At 47.7% G+C, this 19200-nt stretch overlaps 1 protein-coding gene across 4 annotated transcripts in view; it reads right to left on the bottom strand.

Moving 5' to 3' along the window:
* Positions 1 to 19200, bottom strand: part of LOC139546245 (syntaxin-binding protein 5-like) — a 232336-nt gene that overhangs the window by 10448 nt on the left and 202688 nt on the right. For 2 of the 4 annotated variants that reach the window (XM_071354386.1, XM_071354388.1), the window contains one exon: positions 2220 to 2459. In XM_071354386.1, the coding sequence (XP_071210487.1) occupies positions 2220 to 2459 (240 nt within the window). The remainder of the gene's footprint in view (positions 1 to 2219; positions 2460 to 19200) is intronic. The other 2 variants (XM_071354387.1, XM_071354389.1) reach the window with 1 other exon arrangement.

Below are 19200 nucleotides of genomic sequence, written 5' to 3'. Positions count from 1 at the left end.
TGTCAACAGTCTTTAGAAATAGTTTCAGGCTTGTGTTCTGAAAAATGAGGGAATAAGAGCATTCGGAATGACTGGACGCTAAAGTGTCGCAGAGCTTTTTCATGCGCTCGACAGAGAGAGAGCAATTCTTGTTTACCTTTTAAATTGACTACGTTATTGTCCGGTTGAAATATTATCGATTATTTAGGCTAAAAACAACCTGAGGATTGAATATAACATTGTTTGACATGTTTCTATGAACTTTACGGATACAATCTTGATTTTTTTGTCTTCCTGTTTTGACTGCGTTTGATCCTGTGGATTACTGAAGAAAACGCGCGAACAAAACGGAGGTTTTGGTATATAAAGAGACTTTATCGAACAAAATAAACATTTATTGAGTAAATGAATGTCTGCTGAGTCAACCATATGAAGATCATCAAAGGTAAGGGATTCATTTTATCTCTATTTCTGACTCTGACTCTGTTCTACTTGGCTGGTTACTGTTTGTAATGAATTGTCTAGTGGGCTATGTTCTCAAATAAGGTATGCTTTCGCCGTAAAGCATTTTTAAAATCTGACACCATGGTTGGATTCACAAGACGTTCATCTTTAAACCTATGTAAAATATGTTTTGTTTTCTGAATTTTTATAATGAGTATTTCTGTATTTGAATTTGGCGCCCAGCAGTTCATACCCAAGAGAGGTTAATGCCCATGATTTTGGAATGAGATGTTTGACGACCAGGTTTCCACATACTGTTGGTCATGTAGTGGATCTATAACGCATTCATGTGATGTTATGCAAAAGCTCATATTTTAGGTATCCTAATAGATGCACGCAAACAAACACATTGTGGTGTCATAATTATGGCTGTTCTCAAATGTGTAATAGATGTCTATATATAGTTGCGGCCAAAAATATTGGCCCCCTTGCACTGTCCTTAAATTATTCCCTATTTGTTCTCAAATAAGTTGAACAAATGTTGTAAAACTTACCACTTGATTGTCAACATTGCAGAACCAATTTTATTTTCGTAAACTTCTGTTTTCAATTTTAATTTTGAAATTAAAGACAAACGGAATGAACTAAATTATTGACACCCTTGAGCTAGTATTTGGTTGCACAGCGTTAATTTGGTTGTCATTCTTCATTTAGTCGTCAGTAAACTGAATTGCCAAAGAGCTTCAATTTTGTTTAATTGGTCCACAGAAGATTTCCCCCCAGGACTTAGGTTTGTTTAGTTGGGTTTTTGAGATAAGTTTAAATCAGGCGTTCTTGTGTCTCCTTCAGCAGTGGCGTCTTCCTATGTTTACCAAACGACCAAATGAAGTGTTTGCTGCCTCTGATACTAGGGATCTTGAACATGTGCAAGACATCGTGAAATCAGCAGATATCAAGGTGCTCTGGAGTGCAATGATCAACCCAGAAGAATGAGACAGTAGGAGGACAGAGAAGAATGAGAGAAGAGGACAGAGAAGAATGAGACAGTAGGAGGACAGAGAAGAATGAGAGAGGAGGACAGAGAAGAATGAGACAGTAGGAGGACAGAGAAGAATGAGAGAGGAGGACAGAGAAGAATGAGAGAGGAGGACAGAGAAGAATGAGAGAGGAGGACAGAGAAGAATGAGACAGTAGGAGGACAGAGAAGAATGAGAGAGGAGGACAGAGAAGAATGAGAGAGGAGGACAGAGAAGAATGAGAGAGGAGGAGGACAGAGAAGAATGAGAGAGGAGGACAGAGAAGAATGAGACAGTAGGAGGACAGAGAAGAATGAGAGAGGAGGACAGAGAAGAATGAGACAGTATGAGGACAGAGAAGAATGAGACAGTAGGAGGACACAGAAGAATGAGAGAGGAGGACAGAGAAGAATGAGACAGTAAGAGGACAGAGAAGAACGAGACAGTAGGAGGACAGAGAAGAACGAGACAGTAAGAGGACAGAGAAGAACGAGACAGTAAGAGGACAGAGAAGAATGAGACAGTAAGAGGACAGAGAAGAACGAGACAGTAGGAGGACAGAGAAGAACGAGACAGTATGAGGACAGAAAACAATATGCACCGGCAAATTCCATTATCACACCTCTATTAGCATATGAATATCCTCAGTACCCCACCCTGTGAGTCAGCCAGTCATTTCTCCATTACTATCATGTCTAATGATAGTAGTGATTGCTCAGACATCAAAAGTAGGCTAAGGCAGGCCACATCAAGGTCGTTCTTCCCCCAGAGCAGGCTCACCGCTGGGCCCCATGGTGACAGGCTCCTCCAGCCTCTCCCTCTCTGTGGGGATGCATATGGGCAGTAGGAGGACCACGCCCAGGCTGGTGCCCACCCACAGGCAGGCGGTGGGCAGGGAGTCACCTTTACGACCGTAGGACTCTCCAAACTGCAGCGTGGTCACCGCTTCCTTGGTGTCGTGGTCGATGCTGGACACACTGGAGCTCCGCGAGCGGCTGGACGAATTCTCTCTGCTTTCTGCTTTACAGGAGACACACAGACACAATGAGACAGAGAGACAGAGAGAGGAAGAGGGGGAGGGGGGGGGAGAGAGAGAGAGAGACAGAGAGAGGAAGGGGGGAGGGGGAGAGAGAGAGATAGAGCGAGATTGAGAAAAGGGGGAGCGACAACAACCAGTCAAGTGATCTTGACAGTGTGAGCTGGAATGGAATCAAACCAAATATTCACACACACACACACAAAACAGGAGCACTCACATACACACAAACATCACATCAAACACACATATTGTGTTGTCCCGTTACCTTGCTACCCATTCAGATTGTCCATTACATATTTATAGCTTCAGCCTGCACCATTAAAGTATTTATGTATTGCTCAACAATGACTCCTATACTTCTCAATGACCTGACTATGTGATGTCTGCTGCCTGGGCTTTGTGATCCAGACTCTGCAGACGTTACAACGTAAGAACAGCGAGTGAACTCTGCATCGCCCAAAGGTTCATTTTTAATATTTTCATTCAAACAGATTGGAAACGTCTCTAAGCATACTGAAGGCGCTGCCCAAATCTGTCTTCACAAACACTAGAAAATACATACTGACTGGACACACCTAGTCCCCCATCCCATCACAACACTAACACCAACCAAGCCAGACAGAGAGAGCAGCCTCCAGACAACCATCTGTCAGACAACCGGCCAGCCAGACAGCCAGCCAGACAGACAGCCAGCTAGCCAGACAGACAGCCAGCCAGACAACCAGCCAGACAACCAACCAGCCAGCCTGACAACCAAGCTCTAGACAACCAGCCAGCCAGACAACCAAGCCAGACAGAGAAAGCAGCCTCCAGACAACCATCTGCCAGACAACCAGCCAGCCAGCTAGACAACCAGCCAGACAGACAGCCAGACAACCAGCCAGCCAGCCAGACAAACAGCCAGCCAGACAACCAAGCCAGACAGAGAAAGCAGCCTCCAGACAACCATCTGCCAGACAACCAGCCAGACAGCCAGCGAGACAACCAGCCAGACAACCAGCCAGACAACCAGTCAGCCAGCCAGACAACCAGCCAACCAGCCAGCAATGAGCCTCCCAGACAACCAACCAGCCAGCCTGGCAACCTGCCAGCCTGACAACCAGCAAGCCTGACAACCAGGCTCTAGAAAACCAGCCATCCTGACAACCAGCCAACCAGCCAGACAACCAGGCTCTAGACAACCAGCCAACCAGCCAGCCAACCAGCCAGCCAGCCAACCAGCCAACCAGCCAGACAACCAGACAGACAGCCAGCCAGACAGACAAGCAGCCAGCCAGACAACCAGCCAGCCAGACAACCAGCCAGACAATGAGCCAGCCAGACACCAGCCAGACAATCAGCCAGGCGACAAGCTAGACAACCACCCGGCCAGACAACCAGCCAGACAACCAGCCAGCCAGACAACTAGCCTCCAGACAACTAGCCACCAGACAGGCCAGGCACCCAGCAATACCAGCAAAAACCAGAAAGGAAGAGAAAAGAAACAACTCAGCAAGGAGAGCAGTGGTAGAATAAACCCAAAGCCAGAAAGATATGCTGTAAATTATTTTCTCACCGAAAAAACAACATGGCTGCCTAACCCCCATTATTCTATTAAGATAGAATAATATTTGTTGTTGTTGTTGCCATTTTACATGTCGCATATCCCCTGAGAAAGATAGATACTCCCCCCGAGATAGATACCCCCCTTGAGATAGACACACCCCCTGAGATAGACACCCCCCGAGACAGACACCCCCCCCCCCCCCCCAAGATAGACATAGACACCCCCCCTGGGATAGACATAGACACCCCCCCTGGGATAGACATAGACACCCCCCCTGGGATAGACATAGACACCCCCCCTGGGATAGACACCCCCCCTGGGATAGACACCCCCCCTGGGATAGACACCCCCCCTGGGATAGACACCCCCCCTGGGATAGACACCCCCCCTGGGATAGACACCCCCCCTGAGATAGACACCCCCCCTGAGATAGATACCCCCCCTGAGATAGACACACCCCCTGAGATAGACACACCCCCTGAGATAGACACACCCCCTGAGATAGACACCCCCCCTGAGATAGACACCCCCCCTGAGATAGACATAGACACCCCCCCTGAGATAGACATAGACACCCCCCTGAGATAGACACACCCCCTGAGATAGACACACCCCCTGAGATAGACACACCCCCTGAGATAGACACACCCCCTGAGATAGACACACCCCCTGAGATAGACACACCCCCTGAGATAGACCCCCCCCCCCCGAGATAGACACCCCCCCTGAGATAGACACCCCCCCTGAGATAGACACCCCCCCTGAGATAGACACCCCCCTGAGATAGACACCCCCCTGAGATAGACACCCCCCTGAGATAGACACACCCCCTGAGATAGACACACCCCCTGAGATAGACACACCCCCTGAGATAGACACACCCCCTGAGATAGACACACCCCCTGAGATAGACACACCCCCTGAGATAGACACACCCCCTGAGATAGACACACCCCCTGAGATAGACACACCCCCTGAGGTAGACATAGACACCCCCCTAAGATAGACACCCCCCTGAGATAGACACACCCCCTGAGATAGACACACCCCCTGAGATAGACACACCCCCTGAGATAGACACACCCCCTGAGATAGACACACCCCCTGAGATAGACACACCCCCTGAGATAGACACACCCCCCCGAGATAGACATAGACACCCCCCTAAGATAGACACCCCCCTGAGATAGACACACCCCCTGAGATAGACACACCCCCTGAGATAGACACACCCCCTGAGATAGACACACCCCCTGAGATAGACATAGACACCCTCCTAAGATAGACACCCCCCTGAGATAGACACACCCCCTGAGATAGACACACCCCCTGAGATAGACACACCCCCTGAGGTAGACACACCCCCCTGAGATAGACACACCCCCTGAGTTAGACACACCCCCTGAGATAGACAGACAAAGACACTTTGTTTCTACAACTGGATATTCCTACATCCACAGAACACACAAGACAAGTGGAATTTGTTTCTGTGACTAATAAATATGGCGATGAACTGTAATTACATCCCTCTAAGCTGCACTACAGCTGTTCCATGTTCAGGGCGATGCTACGCTGCGTTACAACGCTGCCTGCTAGCGTTGACACTGGGTTCACAATGGCTTTTGTTGTGTGGGCTATGGCCAGACAGGCATCTCATTTCTGCTTTTGTTGTCTGGGATGTGGCCAGAGTGGCATCTCATTTCTGCTCTGTGTTTCTGGGGTTGTGTTTGTGCATGACAGAGCCTGTGGGGTGTTAGCTAATGAATGTCACTCACAGTGGCACTCTGACAGGACACTGGTACCCCCAAGGAGTCCAAGCAGGGATCCAAGCAGGGATTTATTAGGAAGAAGGAGGGGAGGAGGAGAGAGGAAGGGAAAGAGGGAGGGAGGGGAGGAGGAGAAAGGAATGGAAAGAGGGAGGGAGGAGGAGAGAGGAAGGGAAAGAGGGAGGGAGGGGAGGAGGAGAGAGGAAGGGAAAGAGGGAGGGAGGAGGAGAGAGGAGAGGAAAGAGGGAGGGAGGGGAGGAGGAGAGAGGAAGGAAAAGAGGGAGGGGAGGAGGAGAGAGGAATGGAAAGAGGGAGGGAGGAGGAGAGAGGAAGGGAAAGAGGGAGGGAGGGGAGGAGGAGAGAGGAAGGGAAAGAGGGAGGGAGGGGAGGAGGAGAGAGGAAGGGAAAGAGGGAGGGAGGGGAGGAGGAGAGAGGAAGGGAAAGAGGGAGGGAGGGCAATGCTTCAGCGACTCAGACATATACAGACATTCCAGTGGAGAGACGAAGACAGACAGACATTATAGTGGAGAGACGAGGACAGACAGACATTACAGTGGAGAGACGAGGACAGACAGACATTACAGTGGAGAAACGAGGACAGACAGACATTATAGTGGAGAGACGAGGACAGACAGACATTATAGTGGAGAGACGAAGACAGAGACATTACAGTGGAGAGACGAAGACAGACAGAAATTATAGTGGAGAGACGAGGACAGACAGACATTATAGTGGAGAGACGAGGACAGACAGACATTATAGTGGAGAGACGAAGACAGACAGACATTATAGTGGAGAGACGAAGACAGACAGACATTATAGTGGAGAGACGAAAAGTTCATAGAATAACTAGGCTAAGCACTAGGAAGTGTATACAGCTTGGAGAGTGCTGTCCATTACATGTTTCTATATCAACAAAATAGTATGCACCAGACAATGCTGAAGCTGTAACTATAGGAAGAGTCCATAATTGCCTCTCATGTGGTATTGTTTGAATTATTAATTCTCTGTCAGACAGGGAGGCATGGCAGTGTTGTTTACGTTGTGCCTGTCCCCTTTCTATGGTGTTTGTGTGTGTGGTGTGTCACCTGGTGTGTGTGTGTGTGTGTGTGTGTGTGTGTGTGGTGTGTCACCTGATGTGTGTGTGTGTGTGTGTGTGTGTGTGTGTGTGGTGTGTCACCTGGTGTGTGTGTGTTTAGTTAACTACTCTGATGACTTCAATATGTTGACAACTGTGATCTTTAGTTAACTACTCTGATGACTTCAATATGTTGACAACTGTGATCTTTAGTTAACTACTCTGACGACTTGAATATGTTGACAACTGTGATCTTTAGTTAACTACCCTGACGACTTGAATATGTTGACAACTGTGATCTTTAGTTAACTACTCTGATGACTTCAATATGTTGACAACTGTGATCTTTAGTTAACTACTCTGATGACTTCAATATGTTGACAACTGTGATCTTTAGTTAACTACTCTGACGACTTCAATATGTTGACAACTGTGATCTTTAGTTAACTACTCTGACGACTTGAATACGTTGACAACTGTGATTGTCAACACATCCAGTTAGCTACTCTTGGAAAGTCTGTCACACATCCTGCTGTGATTACATTCCGTTGTGAACAGACGTCAAGGTTCTGAGTGACAGCGAACTGAACTAAATTCTTTCTGCGTAGTATCCTGGTGTGTGTGTGTATCAGTAGAGGTTCCTCAGAGGACGAAGGGGAGGACCATCCTCCTCAGTGAATTTCAGCAAAATAATAATTGTGAAACATAAAAAAAAATAACTATACTAAATATATTCACATCACCAAAGAACTGATTAACACTGTTTTGAAAATGAAGTGTCTACAGTAACCTCAGCAGTACTGTGGTGTAGCAGCTCAGGGGATATTGACTTCAAGAATCTTCTTCCAAAATTAAGGAAAAGCAAGAGAGAGAGAGAGCTGTTTTTTTTTTTTTTTTTTTTACTTTCACTTAGCTAGCGAATGCAACTAGCTAATTTAGCCTACTCAAACACCCGGCTCAAACAGAGAGGGATCCTATGTTAGCTATGGCTAGCCAACACCGGAACTCTTCCAAGTCAAGGTAAGCTTTTAGATTTATTCATTTTTTTGCCACCAGGGCCCGTTGGTGTAACTGCTAAATGGCTTGCTAACTGTACACTGTACTGCGTGATTGTGGCGGGTTTACTAACGTGTTAGTTCTTGTAGCTATGTTGACTATGACGTGACAACTATGTAGGCTTTGTGTAGCGGTTAACGGTCATGATATGAAGATTTGGCTTGGAAAGTTTTTTTTCCGTCTGGTGACAGATAGCTAATGTGTTGTGCACTGAAGTCCACAAGCGAAGGGAAATGGTGAGAGGAGGAGAGCGCGTTGATAGTTGCAATAAGGAATTATATATACAACAAGCAAAGTAATCATGCTGTTTTTATGTGGCTGCTATGAAAGTGAACTGTGTTTGCGTGTGATCAGGGGTGTATTCATTTTTTAAATGTATTGATTTATTTTATTTTTTTAACTAGGCATGTCAGTTAAGAACAAAATCTTATTTACAATGACGGTCTACCATTCTGCCAATTCTGTTGAAAAATGTTTCTTAAAAGGAACCAAATGGAACGAAACGGGGATAAACATACCTGAATTTGTCCAATAGAAACTCTTGTTTGCAACTGTTGGACTAATGATAACACCCTAGATCAACTAGATGCAGGCAAGAGTGTGCAAGGTGGTGTTGACTGTGTCACTGTCTGTCACCTTGATTACTCAAAATTATTTTGAACTGTGCACCTACTACATTGTAAACTTTCATTAATAGGCTAGGTTGTAGAAACCTCATGATGGGTACAGGGAAACGTTGTGTATCATGTAGCAGCCTAAACCTATCGATGTTACATTGAACTGGGTGAATGGAATATGAATAACAGTCATCCAATATGCTGTAATAGAAATAAGGCCATGCTCATAAAAAAAAGTATTCTTTCCTCATCTTAAACGGTACCAACCGCCACGGCTGTGTGTAAATCCGTCCTTAGTGTTCCGTCCTTAGTGTTCCGTCCTTAGTGTTCCGTCCTTAGTGTTCCGTCCTTAGTGTTCTGTCCTTAGTGTTCCATCTCTCTCATTCCATTTCTATCCCTAATAAACTAACCTGGTCTTGGAGAATTTTGTATTATTCTGTACGTAAATCCGAGACACTCAATTTAGTATAATATGTTATGTTTGGTATGGTTAAATAAGACAGATGGTTACTTAAGGCAAAAATGGTTGGTCAGGGTGGATGGGTAGGCGTATAACGTGTATGTCTAGCAAACCGAAGTTTGCGAGATTGAATCTCATTATAGACAACTTTAGCATTTTAGCCTCTTGTCAACAACTTACTACTTTTTAGCTACTTTGCACCACCTTAGCATGTTAGCTAACCCTTTCCCTAACCGTATACCTAACCTTAACCCATAACCCTAACCTCTAGCCTAGCTAAAGTTAGCAAGCTAGCTAGCTAACGTTAGCCACCTAGCCACCTCACCACCTATCAAGAATAATAATTTCACTGTAAGGTCTACACCTGTTATATTCGGTGCATGTGACAAGTACAATTTCATTTGAATTCCTAACATATTGTATGTTTGGCAAAATCCTAACATATAGCACGTATTGCAAATTCGTAACATATAATGCAAATTGTAACTCGTAACATATCATACGAAATGATTGACGGGCATCCACAAATGATGAATACATACCATACGAAACGTAACATATCATACTAAATGGAGTGTCTCGGATTTACATGCAGAATAATACGTGAATGCTCTGAGACCAAGTTGAATAAACACCCACTGTCTCTCCATGGGAGCAGATGCTACTTTTGACAAGTTATCCTTTTTGGCTCTCCGGTCAGCCATTGGCTAATCAAAGACATCTCAGCGTGAGCAACTGAACACCCTGCCTGCAGTGGTCTGTGGCTGGTCCATGGTCACGGTGGTTCTTGGGTCACAACTATCTCTGCCTGCCTTCCAACCCTCCTTCCCTGCAACCTGCCTGATCGTCTGTGGCTGGTCCATGGTCACGGTGGTTCTTGGGTCGCAACTATCTCTGCCTGCCTTCCAACCCTCCTTCCCTGCAACCTGCCTGCCTGCCTTCCAACCCTCCTTCCCTGCAACCTGCCTGCCTGTCTGTGTGATCTGACGCTCGAGCCGGTTGATAGAGCCCTCTGACTCCGGCGTGGGTGGAGAACTGTGATATGTCCTCTTCCTCTCTGTCCTGCGGAGAGATTAGCTCGTCTCTGCCGACTGGACCGACTGCTAGATGCTGTCTGTCTGCTAATCTGACAGGGGGGAACCAGAGCGGAGGATGGGCCAGGCAATGGAAGTGTTAGTGTGACCTGGATAAGAAGAGCTTTGGCCAGGTTTCTCTGAGGACCTCTCTCTCTCTGTTTCACTGACAGGATCAAATCAATACAGTGTGAACGATGGAGATGGTTGACATCTTACGTGCTCCAACCCAACTTTGCTGTTTTGTGTTCTTTGCATACTTTTTTTGTACAGAATGCTCACACCATTATCACCCATGACTACCAAGTACCTTTGAACTACGAATCGACAGCTACTTACCTCGACTTCGACTTCGATAATGGCTCCTACTTAAACTCAGACTCAGTTGTTCCCTTGTTTACACTGGACCATACTCCTTTTTTTTTTAGCTACCCAAGCGGTGCAAGGGAAGACGTGGAAGGGCTGGAGACCTTGTCACATGCTGACCAGACCGGAAGGAGGAGAGATGACTAGAAAGGAATTCGGTTTATCGTTTTATCTGTGGATTAATTGTCGGAGTAGAGGAGTTCCATTTCACATCACATACATGGTTAAAGGCACACAAAAATAAGACACCTCTACCATGTCAGATATAGAGTTGAAATGTATTCCATTTTGAGTTTGCTTCCTAATAATACACTTTGTATACCTCAAAGAAGACTGAAATATGGGATTTTTGGTGTTTAAAAAATAAATTACTTAATTATAAATTACTTAATTATTAAATTATAAATAATACAAATATTAATAACATTCCACCCATGAGGCCACTAGGTCATTTGACTGCACTCTGGAGGTGCTAACACTCTAACCATTTTTACTCTACCCACAGAAACGCAGACAAGGACCTCTGTCACCTTCCATTTGGCAAATCAGACCATGAATCCATTTTCCATTCTCCTGCTTCCAGTTTAAAAAATCAAATCAAATCAAATTGTATTGGTCACATACACAGGGTTAGCAGATGTTAATGCGAGTGTAGCGAAATGCTTGTGCTTCTAGTTCCGACCGTGTAGCAATATCTAACAAGTAATCTAACAATTTCACAACAACTACCTTATACACACAAGTGTAAAGGAATGAATAAGAATATGTACATATAAATATATGGATGAGCGATGGCCGAACGGCACAGGCAAGATGCAGTAGATGGTATAGAGTACAGTATATACATATGAGATGAGTAATGTAGGGTATGTAAACATTATTTAAAGTGGCATTGTTTAAAGTGACTAGTGATACATTTATTACACCCAATTGTTTATTATTAAAGTGACTAGAGATTTGAGTCAGTATGTTGGCAGGATCCACTCAATGTTAGTGATGGCTGTTTAACAGTCTGATGGCCTTGAGATAAGAGCTGTTTTTCAGTCTCTCTGTACCAGCTTTCATGCACCTGTACTGACCTCGCCTTCTGGATGATAGCGGGGTGAACAGGCAGTGGCTCGGTTGGTTGTTGTCCTTGACAATCTTTTTGGCCTTCCTGTGACATCGGTTGGTGTAGGTGTCCTGGAGGGCAGGTAGTTGTGCAGACCTCACTACCCTCTGGAGAGCCTTATGGTTGTGGGCGGAGCAGCTGGCGTCGCAGGCGGTGATACAGCCCGACAGGATGCTCTCGACTGTGCATCTGTAAAAGTTTGTGAGCGTTTTTGGTGACAAGCCAAATTTCTTCAGCCTCCTGAGGTTGAAGAGGTGTTGTTGTGGCTTATTCACCACGCTATCTGTGTTTGTGGCGACCATTTCAGTTTGACTGTGATGTGTACGCCGAGGAACTTAAAACTTTCCACCTTCTCCACTACTGTCCAATCGATGTGGATAGGGTAGCTTATAGGGTAAAACTCAAACAAGAAGTACCAGTGACGTTCTCAGTACGGTGAAGGGGGCGGTAAGCTAAAAGACCGCTTTGCTAGCGCAGATTGGAATATGTTCTGAGATTCATCCAATAACATTGAGGGGATTTACCACATCAGTCACAGGCTTCATCAATAAGTGCATCGATGACGTCAGTGACCAAAACCTCCCAGACGAGCTGAATGCCTTCTATTCTCACTTTGAGGGAAAACAACACTGATACAGGCCCCCCGCTGTCCTGGATGACCGTGTGATCTCGCTCTCCGTGGCCAATTTGAGAAAGGCTTGGAAATAGGATCACACTCACAAAGCTGCTGAACCAGACAAAATACCAGGGCACGTTCTCAGGGCATGCACAGTCCAGCTGGACTAGCTGGCAAGTGTCTTCATCAACATTTTCAACATCTCCTTGTGGCATCTCCTCATCTCCAGTCTGTAATCCCCCAAAAAGTTTCAAGCATATCACCATTGCCATTGTTCCTAAGAATTCAAAAGTAACCTGCCTAAACGACGATTGTCCTGTTGCATTCAGCTCTGTAACCATGAAATGCTTTCAAAAGGCTGGTCGTGGCTCACATCAACACAATCAACATAGACACCCTGGGCCCACTCCAATTTGAATACCGCCCAAACAGATCCACAAACAATACAACCACAGTCTCTATTGCACTCCTCACTACTCTCTTCCACCTGGACAAGAGGAATACCTTTGTGAGAAGGCTGTTGATTGACTACAGCTCAGCGTTCAACGCCATTGTCCCCTTCAAGTTCATCACCAAGCTCGGGACCCCGGGACTAAACACCTCCCTCTGCAACTGGATCCTGGACTTCCTGACGTGCCGCCCCCAGGTGGTAAGGGTAGGTAACAACACTTCCGCCACACTGATCCTCAAAACGGGGGCCCCTCAGGGGTGCGTGCTCAGTCTCCTCCTGTACTCCCTGTTCACCCACGACTGCGTGGCCAAGCACAACTCCAACACCATCATTCGTTTGCTGACGACACAACAGTGGTAGGCCTGATCACTAACAACGATGAGACAGTCTACAGGGAGGAGGTCAGAGACCTGGCTGTATGGTGCCAGGAAAACAACCTCCGCCTCAACGCCAGCAAGACAAAGGAGCTGATCGTAGACTACAGGTATCGGAGGGGCGAGCACACCCCCATCCACATCGACAGGGCTGCAGTGGAGCGGGTCGAGAGGTTCAAGTTCGACAGTGTCCACATCAGCAAGGACTTAACACGGTACTCTCACATCAGCAAGGTCATGAAGAAGGCGAGGTAGCGCCTTTTCCCACTCAGGAGGTTGAAAAGATTTGCCATGGCTCCTCAGATCCTCAAAAAATTCTAAAGTTGCACCGTTGAAAGCATCTTGATTGGCAACGTCACCGCTTGATATGGCAACTGCATTGCCCTTGACTAAAAGGCGCTACAGAGAGGAGTGCGGATGGCCCAGTACATCACTGGAGCAGAGCTTCCTGCCATCCAGGACCTCTATATCAGGTGGTTTCAAAAGAAGGACTGGAAAATGCTCAAAGACCCTAGCCACCCAACTCATAGACTGTTCACTCTGCTACCACACGGCAAGTGGTACCGGAGCACCAAGTCTAGGTCCAAAAGGCTCCTTAACAGTTTCTACCCCCAAGCCATAAGACTGATGAACAGTTAATTAAATGGCTACCTGGTAGAGTCCTGCACAGGAATTCATTTTAAGCACGAACCCTACCCATGCCCACTACGTTCAGGTCCTACCCTACCCATGCCCACTATGTTCAGGCCCTACCGTACCCATGGCCACTACGTTCAGGTCCTACCCTACCCAGGCCCACTACGTTCAGGCCCTACCCTACCCAGACCCACTACGTTCAGGCCCTACCCTACCCAGACCCACTACGTTCAGGCCCTACCCTACCCAGACCCACTACGTTCAGGCCCTACCCTACCCAGACCCACTACGTTCAGGCCCTACCCTACCCAGGCCCACTACGTTCAGGCCCTACCCTACCCAGACCCACTACGTTCAGGCCCTACCCTACCCAGACCCACTACGTTCAGGCCCTACCCTACCCAGACCCACTACGTTCAGGCCCTACCCTACCCAGACCCACTACGTTCAGGCCCTACCCTACCCAGACCCACTACGTTCAGGCCCTACCCTACCCAGACCCACTACGTTCAGGCCCTACCCTACCCAGACCCACTACGTTCAGGCCCTACCCTACCCAGACCCACTACGTTCAGGCCCTACCCTACCCAGACCCACTACGTTCAGGCCCTACCCTACCCAGACCCACTACGTTCAGGCCCTACCCTACCCAGGCCCACTACGTTCAGGCCCTACCCTACCCAGACCCACTACGTTCAGGCCCTACCCTACCCAGACCCACTACGTTCAGGCCCTACCCTACCCAGACCCACTACGTTCAGGCCCTACCCTACCCAGACCCACTACGTTCAGGCCCTACCCTACCCAGACCCACTACGTTCAGGCCCTAGCCTACCCAGACCCACTACGTTCAGACCCTACCCTACCAAGACCCACTACGTTCAGGCCCTACCCTACCCAGACCCACTACGTTCAGGCCCTACCCTACCCAGACCCACTACGTTCAGGCCCTACCCTACCCAGACCCACTACGTTCAGGCCCTACCCTACCCAGACCCACTACGTTCAGGCCCTACCCTACCCAGGCACAAAATCAGAAATAACTTCCTCCATTAGTAAATATGTTAGCTGCTCCTCTCTGTCTGTCACATGCTCCCTGCACACAGCTCGCTAAGCATGCACTCTGCTCATGGTGGCTTTGAGTGTGTAAGTATCCATAGCAACGGCTCCGCTTGGGCTGCTCTGCTCAATGAAGAGACGTGAGAGCAGTTAGAAGCAGTTTAAAAAAAAACAATTCATCACTCTAAACTCTGACAAAACTCAGGGAACATTATTATTTTCTGTGAAATAATCTCTCCTGTGTTAAATTTGACGAGGTTGTAGCACTACTGACACCATGTTATGATCTTAGTCAGATGTGACTGAGCTGCAGCAGCAGAGCACGAGGAAATGACTCAGCTTCAAAATGTTGCCGCTCAATGTAGTGATACCCGAGCCATACCTGTATCCTAGTTATTGATGAGACACAGGCCCTGCCTGTATCCTAGTTATTGATGAGACAGCAGGCCCTGCCTGTATCCTAGTTATTGATGAGACAACAGGCCCTGTCTGTATCCTAGTTATTGATGAGACAGCAGGCCCTGCCTGTATCCTAGTTATTGTTGAGACAACAGGCCCTGCCCATCCCTAACCCAATGTATAATGTCGTAGTCCGTCGGGCTCAGGTAGCAGAGCTCTACTATGCGGACTATTACGTTGACAATGTTTTGCACTTTCTTTCACTGACTCTATACACACACTGATTCTATGCACACGCTGACTCTATGCACGTGCTGACTCTATGCACGCGCTGACTCTATGCACACGCTGACTCTATGCACGTGCTGACTCTATGCACGCGCTGACTCTATGCACACGCGGACTCTATGCACGCGCTGACTCTATGCACGCGCTGACTCTATGCACGCGCTGACTCTATGCACGCGCTGACTCTATGCACGCGCTGACTCTATGCACGCGCTGACTCTATGCACACGCTGACTCTATGCACACGCTGACTCTATGCACACGCTGACTCTATGCACACGCTAACTCTATGCACACGCTAACTCTATGCACACGCTGACTCTATGCACACGCTAACTCTATGCACACGCTAACTCTATTCACAGACTGACTCTATAAACACGCTAACTCTATGCACACGCTAACTCTATGCACACGCTAACTCTATGCACACGCTACCTCTATGCACACGCTAACTCTATGCACACGCTAACTCTATGCACACGCTGACTCTATGCACACGCTGACTCTATGCACACGCTAACTCTATTCACACGCTAACTCTATGCACACGCTAACTCTATGCACACGCTGACTCTATGCACACACTAAGTCTATGCACACACTAAGTCTATGCACACGCTAACTCTAATATCTATGCACACGCTAACTCTATGCACACGCTAACTCTATGCACACGCTGACTCTATTCACACGCTGACTCTATGCACACGCTGACTCTATGCACACGCTGACTCTATGCACACGCTGACTCTATGCACACGCTGACTCTATGCACACGCTGACTCCATGCACACGCTGACTCCATGCACACGCTGACTCCATGCACACGCTGACTCCATGCACACGCTGACTTCATGCACACGCTGACTCTATGCACACGCTGACTCTATTCACACGCTGACTCTATGCACACGCTAACTCTATGCACGCGCTAATTCTATGCACACGCTGACTCTATGCACACGCTGACTCTATGCACACGCTGACTCTATGCACACGCTGACTCTATTCACACGCTGACTCTATGCACACGCTAACTCTATGCACACGCTAACTCTATGCACACGCTGACTCTATGCACACGCTGACTCTATGCACACGCTGACTCTATGCACACGCTGACTCTATTCACACGCTGACTCTATGCACACGCTGACTCTATGCACACGCTGACTCTATTCACCCGCTGACTCTATGCACACGCTGACTCTATGCACACGCTGACTCTATGCACACGCTGACTCTATTCACACGCTGACTCTATGCACACGCTAATTCTATGCACACGCTGACTCTATGCACACGCTGACTCTATGCACACGCTGACTCTATGCACACGCTGACTCTATGCACACGCTGACTCTATTCACACGCTGACTCTATGCACACGCTAACTCTATGCACACGCTAACTCTATGCACACGCTGACTCTATGCACACGCTGACTCTATGCACACGCTGACTCTATGCACACGCTGACTCTATTCACACGCTGACTCTATGCACACGCTGACTCTATGCACACGCTGACTCTATTCACACGCTGACTCTATGCACACGCTGACTCTATGCACACGCTGACTCTATGCACACGCTGACTCTATTCACACGCTGACTCTATGCACACGCTGACTCTATGCACACGCTGACTCTATTCACACGCTGACTCTATGCACACGCTGACTCTATGCACACGCTGACTCTATTCACACGCTGACTCTATGCACACGCTGACTCTATGCACACGCTGACTCCATGCACACGCTGACTCTATGCACACGCTGACTCTATGCACACGCTGACTCCATGCACACGCTGACTCTATTCACACGCTGACTCCATGCACACGCTGACTCTATGCACACGCTACCTCTATGCACACGCTGACTCCATGCACACGCTGACTCTATGCACACGCTAACTCTATTCACACGCTGACTCTATGCACACGCTGACTCCATGCACACGCTAACTCTATGCACACGCTGACTCTATGCACACGCTGACTCTATTCACACGCTGACTCTATTACCTCAACTACCTCATACCTCTGCACATTGACTGGATACCGGTACTCGTTGTATATAGACTCATTAGTGTTGTTTCTCGTTTACAGTTGTCTATTTCTACTTGCACATGTTCTTACTTTTTAACTTTACATTATCGGGAAAGGGCTCGTCAGTAAGCATTTCACGATAAGGTCAACACCTGTTGTAATCTCTGCATGTGACAAATAACAATGTATTTGATCTGACAGTCTAGAATCCTGAGATTGACTCTGAAAGGTCAGAGAAGAGATTAGACTAACTCTTTCTGAAATTAGGGTACAAGGATTTTGTAAGTCATGTTTGTCATTCTTAACACTGCATAAAACAATGCATTTGTCACAGTTTACCTCCACTAACCTTTAACTGCTGACGTGACCACTCATAACAATGTATGTTGTTTTCCTTGTGATTTATGCAGCTTAAATAAGGTTATTATACTACAGCGGTTATCTGGATAGTCAGATCCATAGAGGATACAGTTGAAGTCGGAAGTTTACATACACATAGGTTGGAGTCATTAAAACTCGTTTTTCAACCACTTCCCAAATTTATTGTAAACAAACAAAGTTTTGGCAAGTCGGTTATAACATCTACTTTGTCCATGACACAAGTCATTTTTCCAACAATTGTTTACAGACAGATTATTTCACTTATAATTGTCACGATCGTGTGTAGAGACGGACCAAGGCGCAGCGTGATTAAAGTTCCACAAAATGTATTGAAGCGAAACTATCAAACAAACAACGAACCGTGACTTCAGAGGTGCTACATGCACTAACTCAAAATACAAAATACAATATCCCACAAAACACAGGTGGAAAAAGGCTACTTAAGTATAATCCCCAGAGACAATGATAGAGACATTGTCTCTACAATGATTACCAGCTGCCTCTAATTGGGAACCATACCATGCACACCAACATAGAAATATGAAAACTAGAACACCACATAGAAATAATAAACTAGAACACCCCCAGTCACGCCCTGACCTACTTCACCATAGAGAAACAAAGGCTCTCTATGGTCAGTGCTTGACAGTTCCCCCCGCCCCAAAGGTGCGGACTCCGGCCGCAAAACCTGAAACCAAATGGGGTGGATAGGGAGTGTGATTAGTGTCGGTGGCGGCTCCGGTGCTGGTCGAAGAACCCGCTCATACCGCGGATCCAGCCATGGACCCGGGCTGAACACTGTGCCTGAACTGGACCTCGGTGTCAAGTAAGGCTCCTGCCATGGAGCCGGACTGGACGCCGAGTCTGGACTGGGCATCAGTGCAGAGGAAGGCTCCTGCCATGGAGCTGGACTGGACGCCATGTTTACAAGCTCCGGACCGTTAACCCTCGCTGGAGGTTCAGGACCGTTGACCGTCACCGGTGGTTCCGGACCGTGGACCGTAGCAGGAGGTTCCGGACTGTGGACCATCACGGGAGCTTCCGGACTGTGGACCGACGCCGGAAGCTCTGGACTGGGAATCGACGCCGGAAGATCTGAACTGGGAATCGTCGCTGGAAGCTCTGGACTGGGAATCGTCGCTGGCGGCTCTGGACTGTGAATATGCACTGGAGGCCTAGTGCGTGGATCCGGCACAGGGGGCACCGGACTGGGGAGGTGCACTGAAAGCTTGAAGCGTGGGGGCGGCACAGGTAGCACCGGACTGGTGACACGCTCTTCAGGGCGAGTGCAAGGAACAGGCAGAGGACGCAACGGACTGGGGAGGCGCACTGGAGGCCTGATGCGTGGGGCCGGCACAGGTTGCACCAGACTGGTGACACGCAGCT

Source organism: Salvelinus alpinus, chromosome 20, assembly GCF_045679555.1.
Source record: "Salvelinus alpinus chromosome 20, SLU_Salpinus.1, whole genome shotgun sequence".
Taxonomy (NCBI): Eukaryota; Metazoa; Chordata; class Actinopteri; order Salmoniformes; family Salmonidae; genus Salvelinus; species Salvelinus alpinus.
Note: the sequence above shows the minus strand (reverse complement) of the source record. Positions and strands in the feature narration are given on the sequence as shown.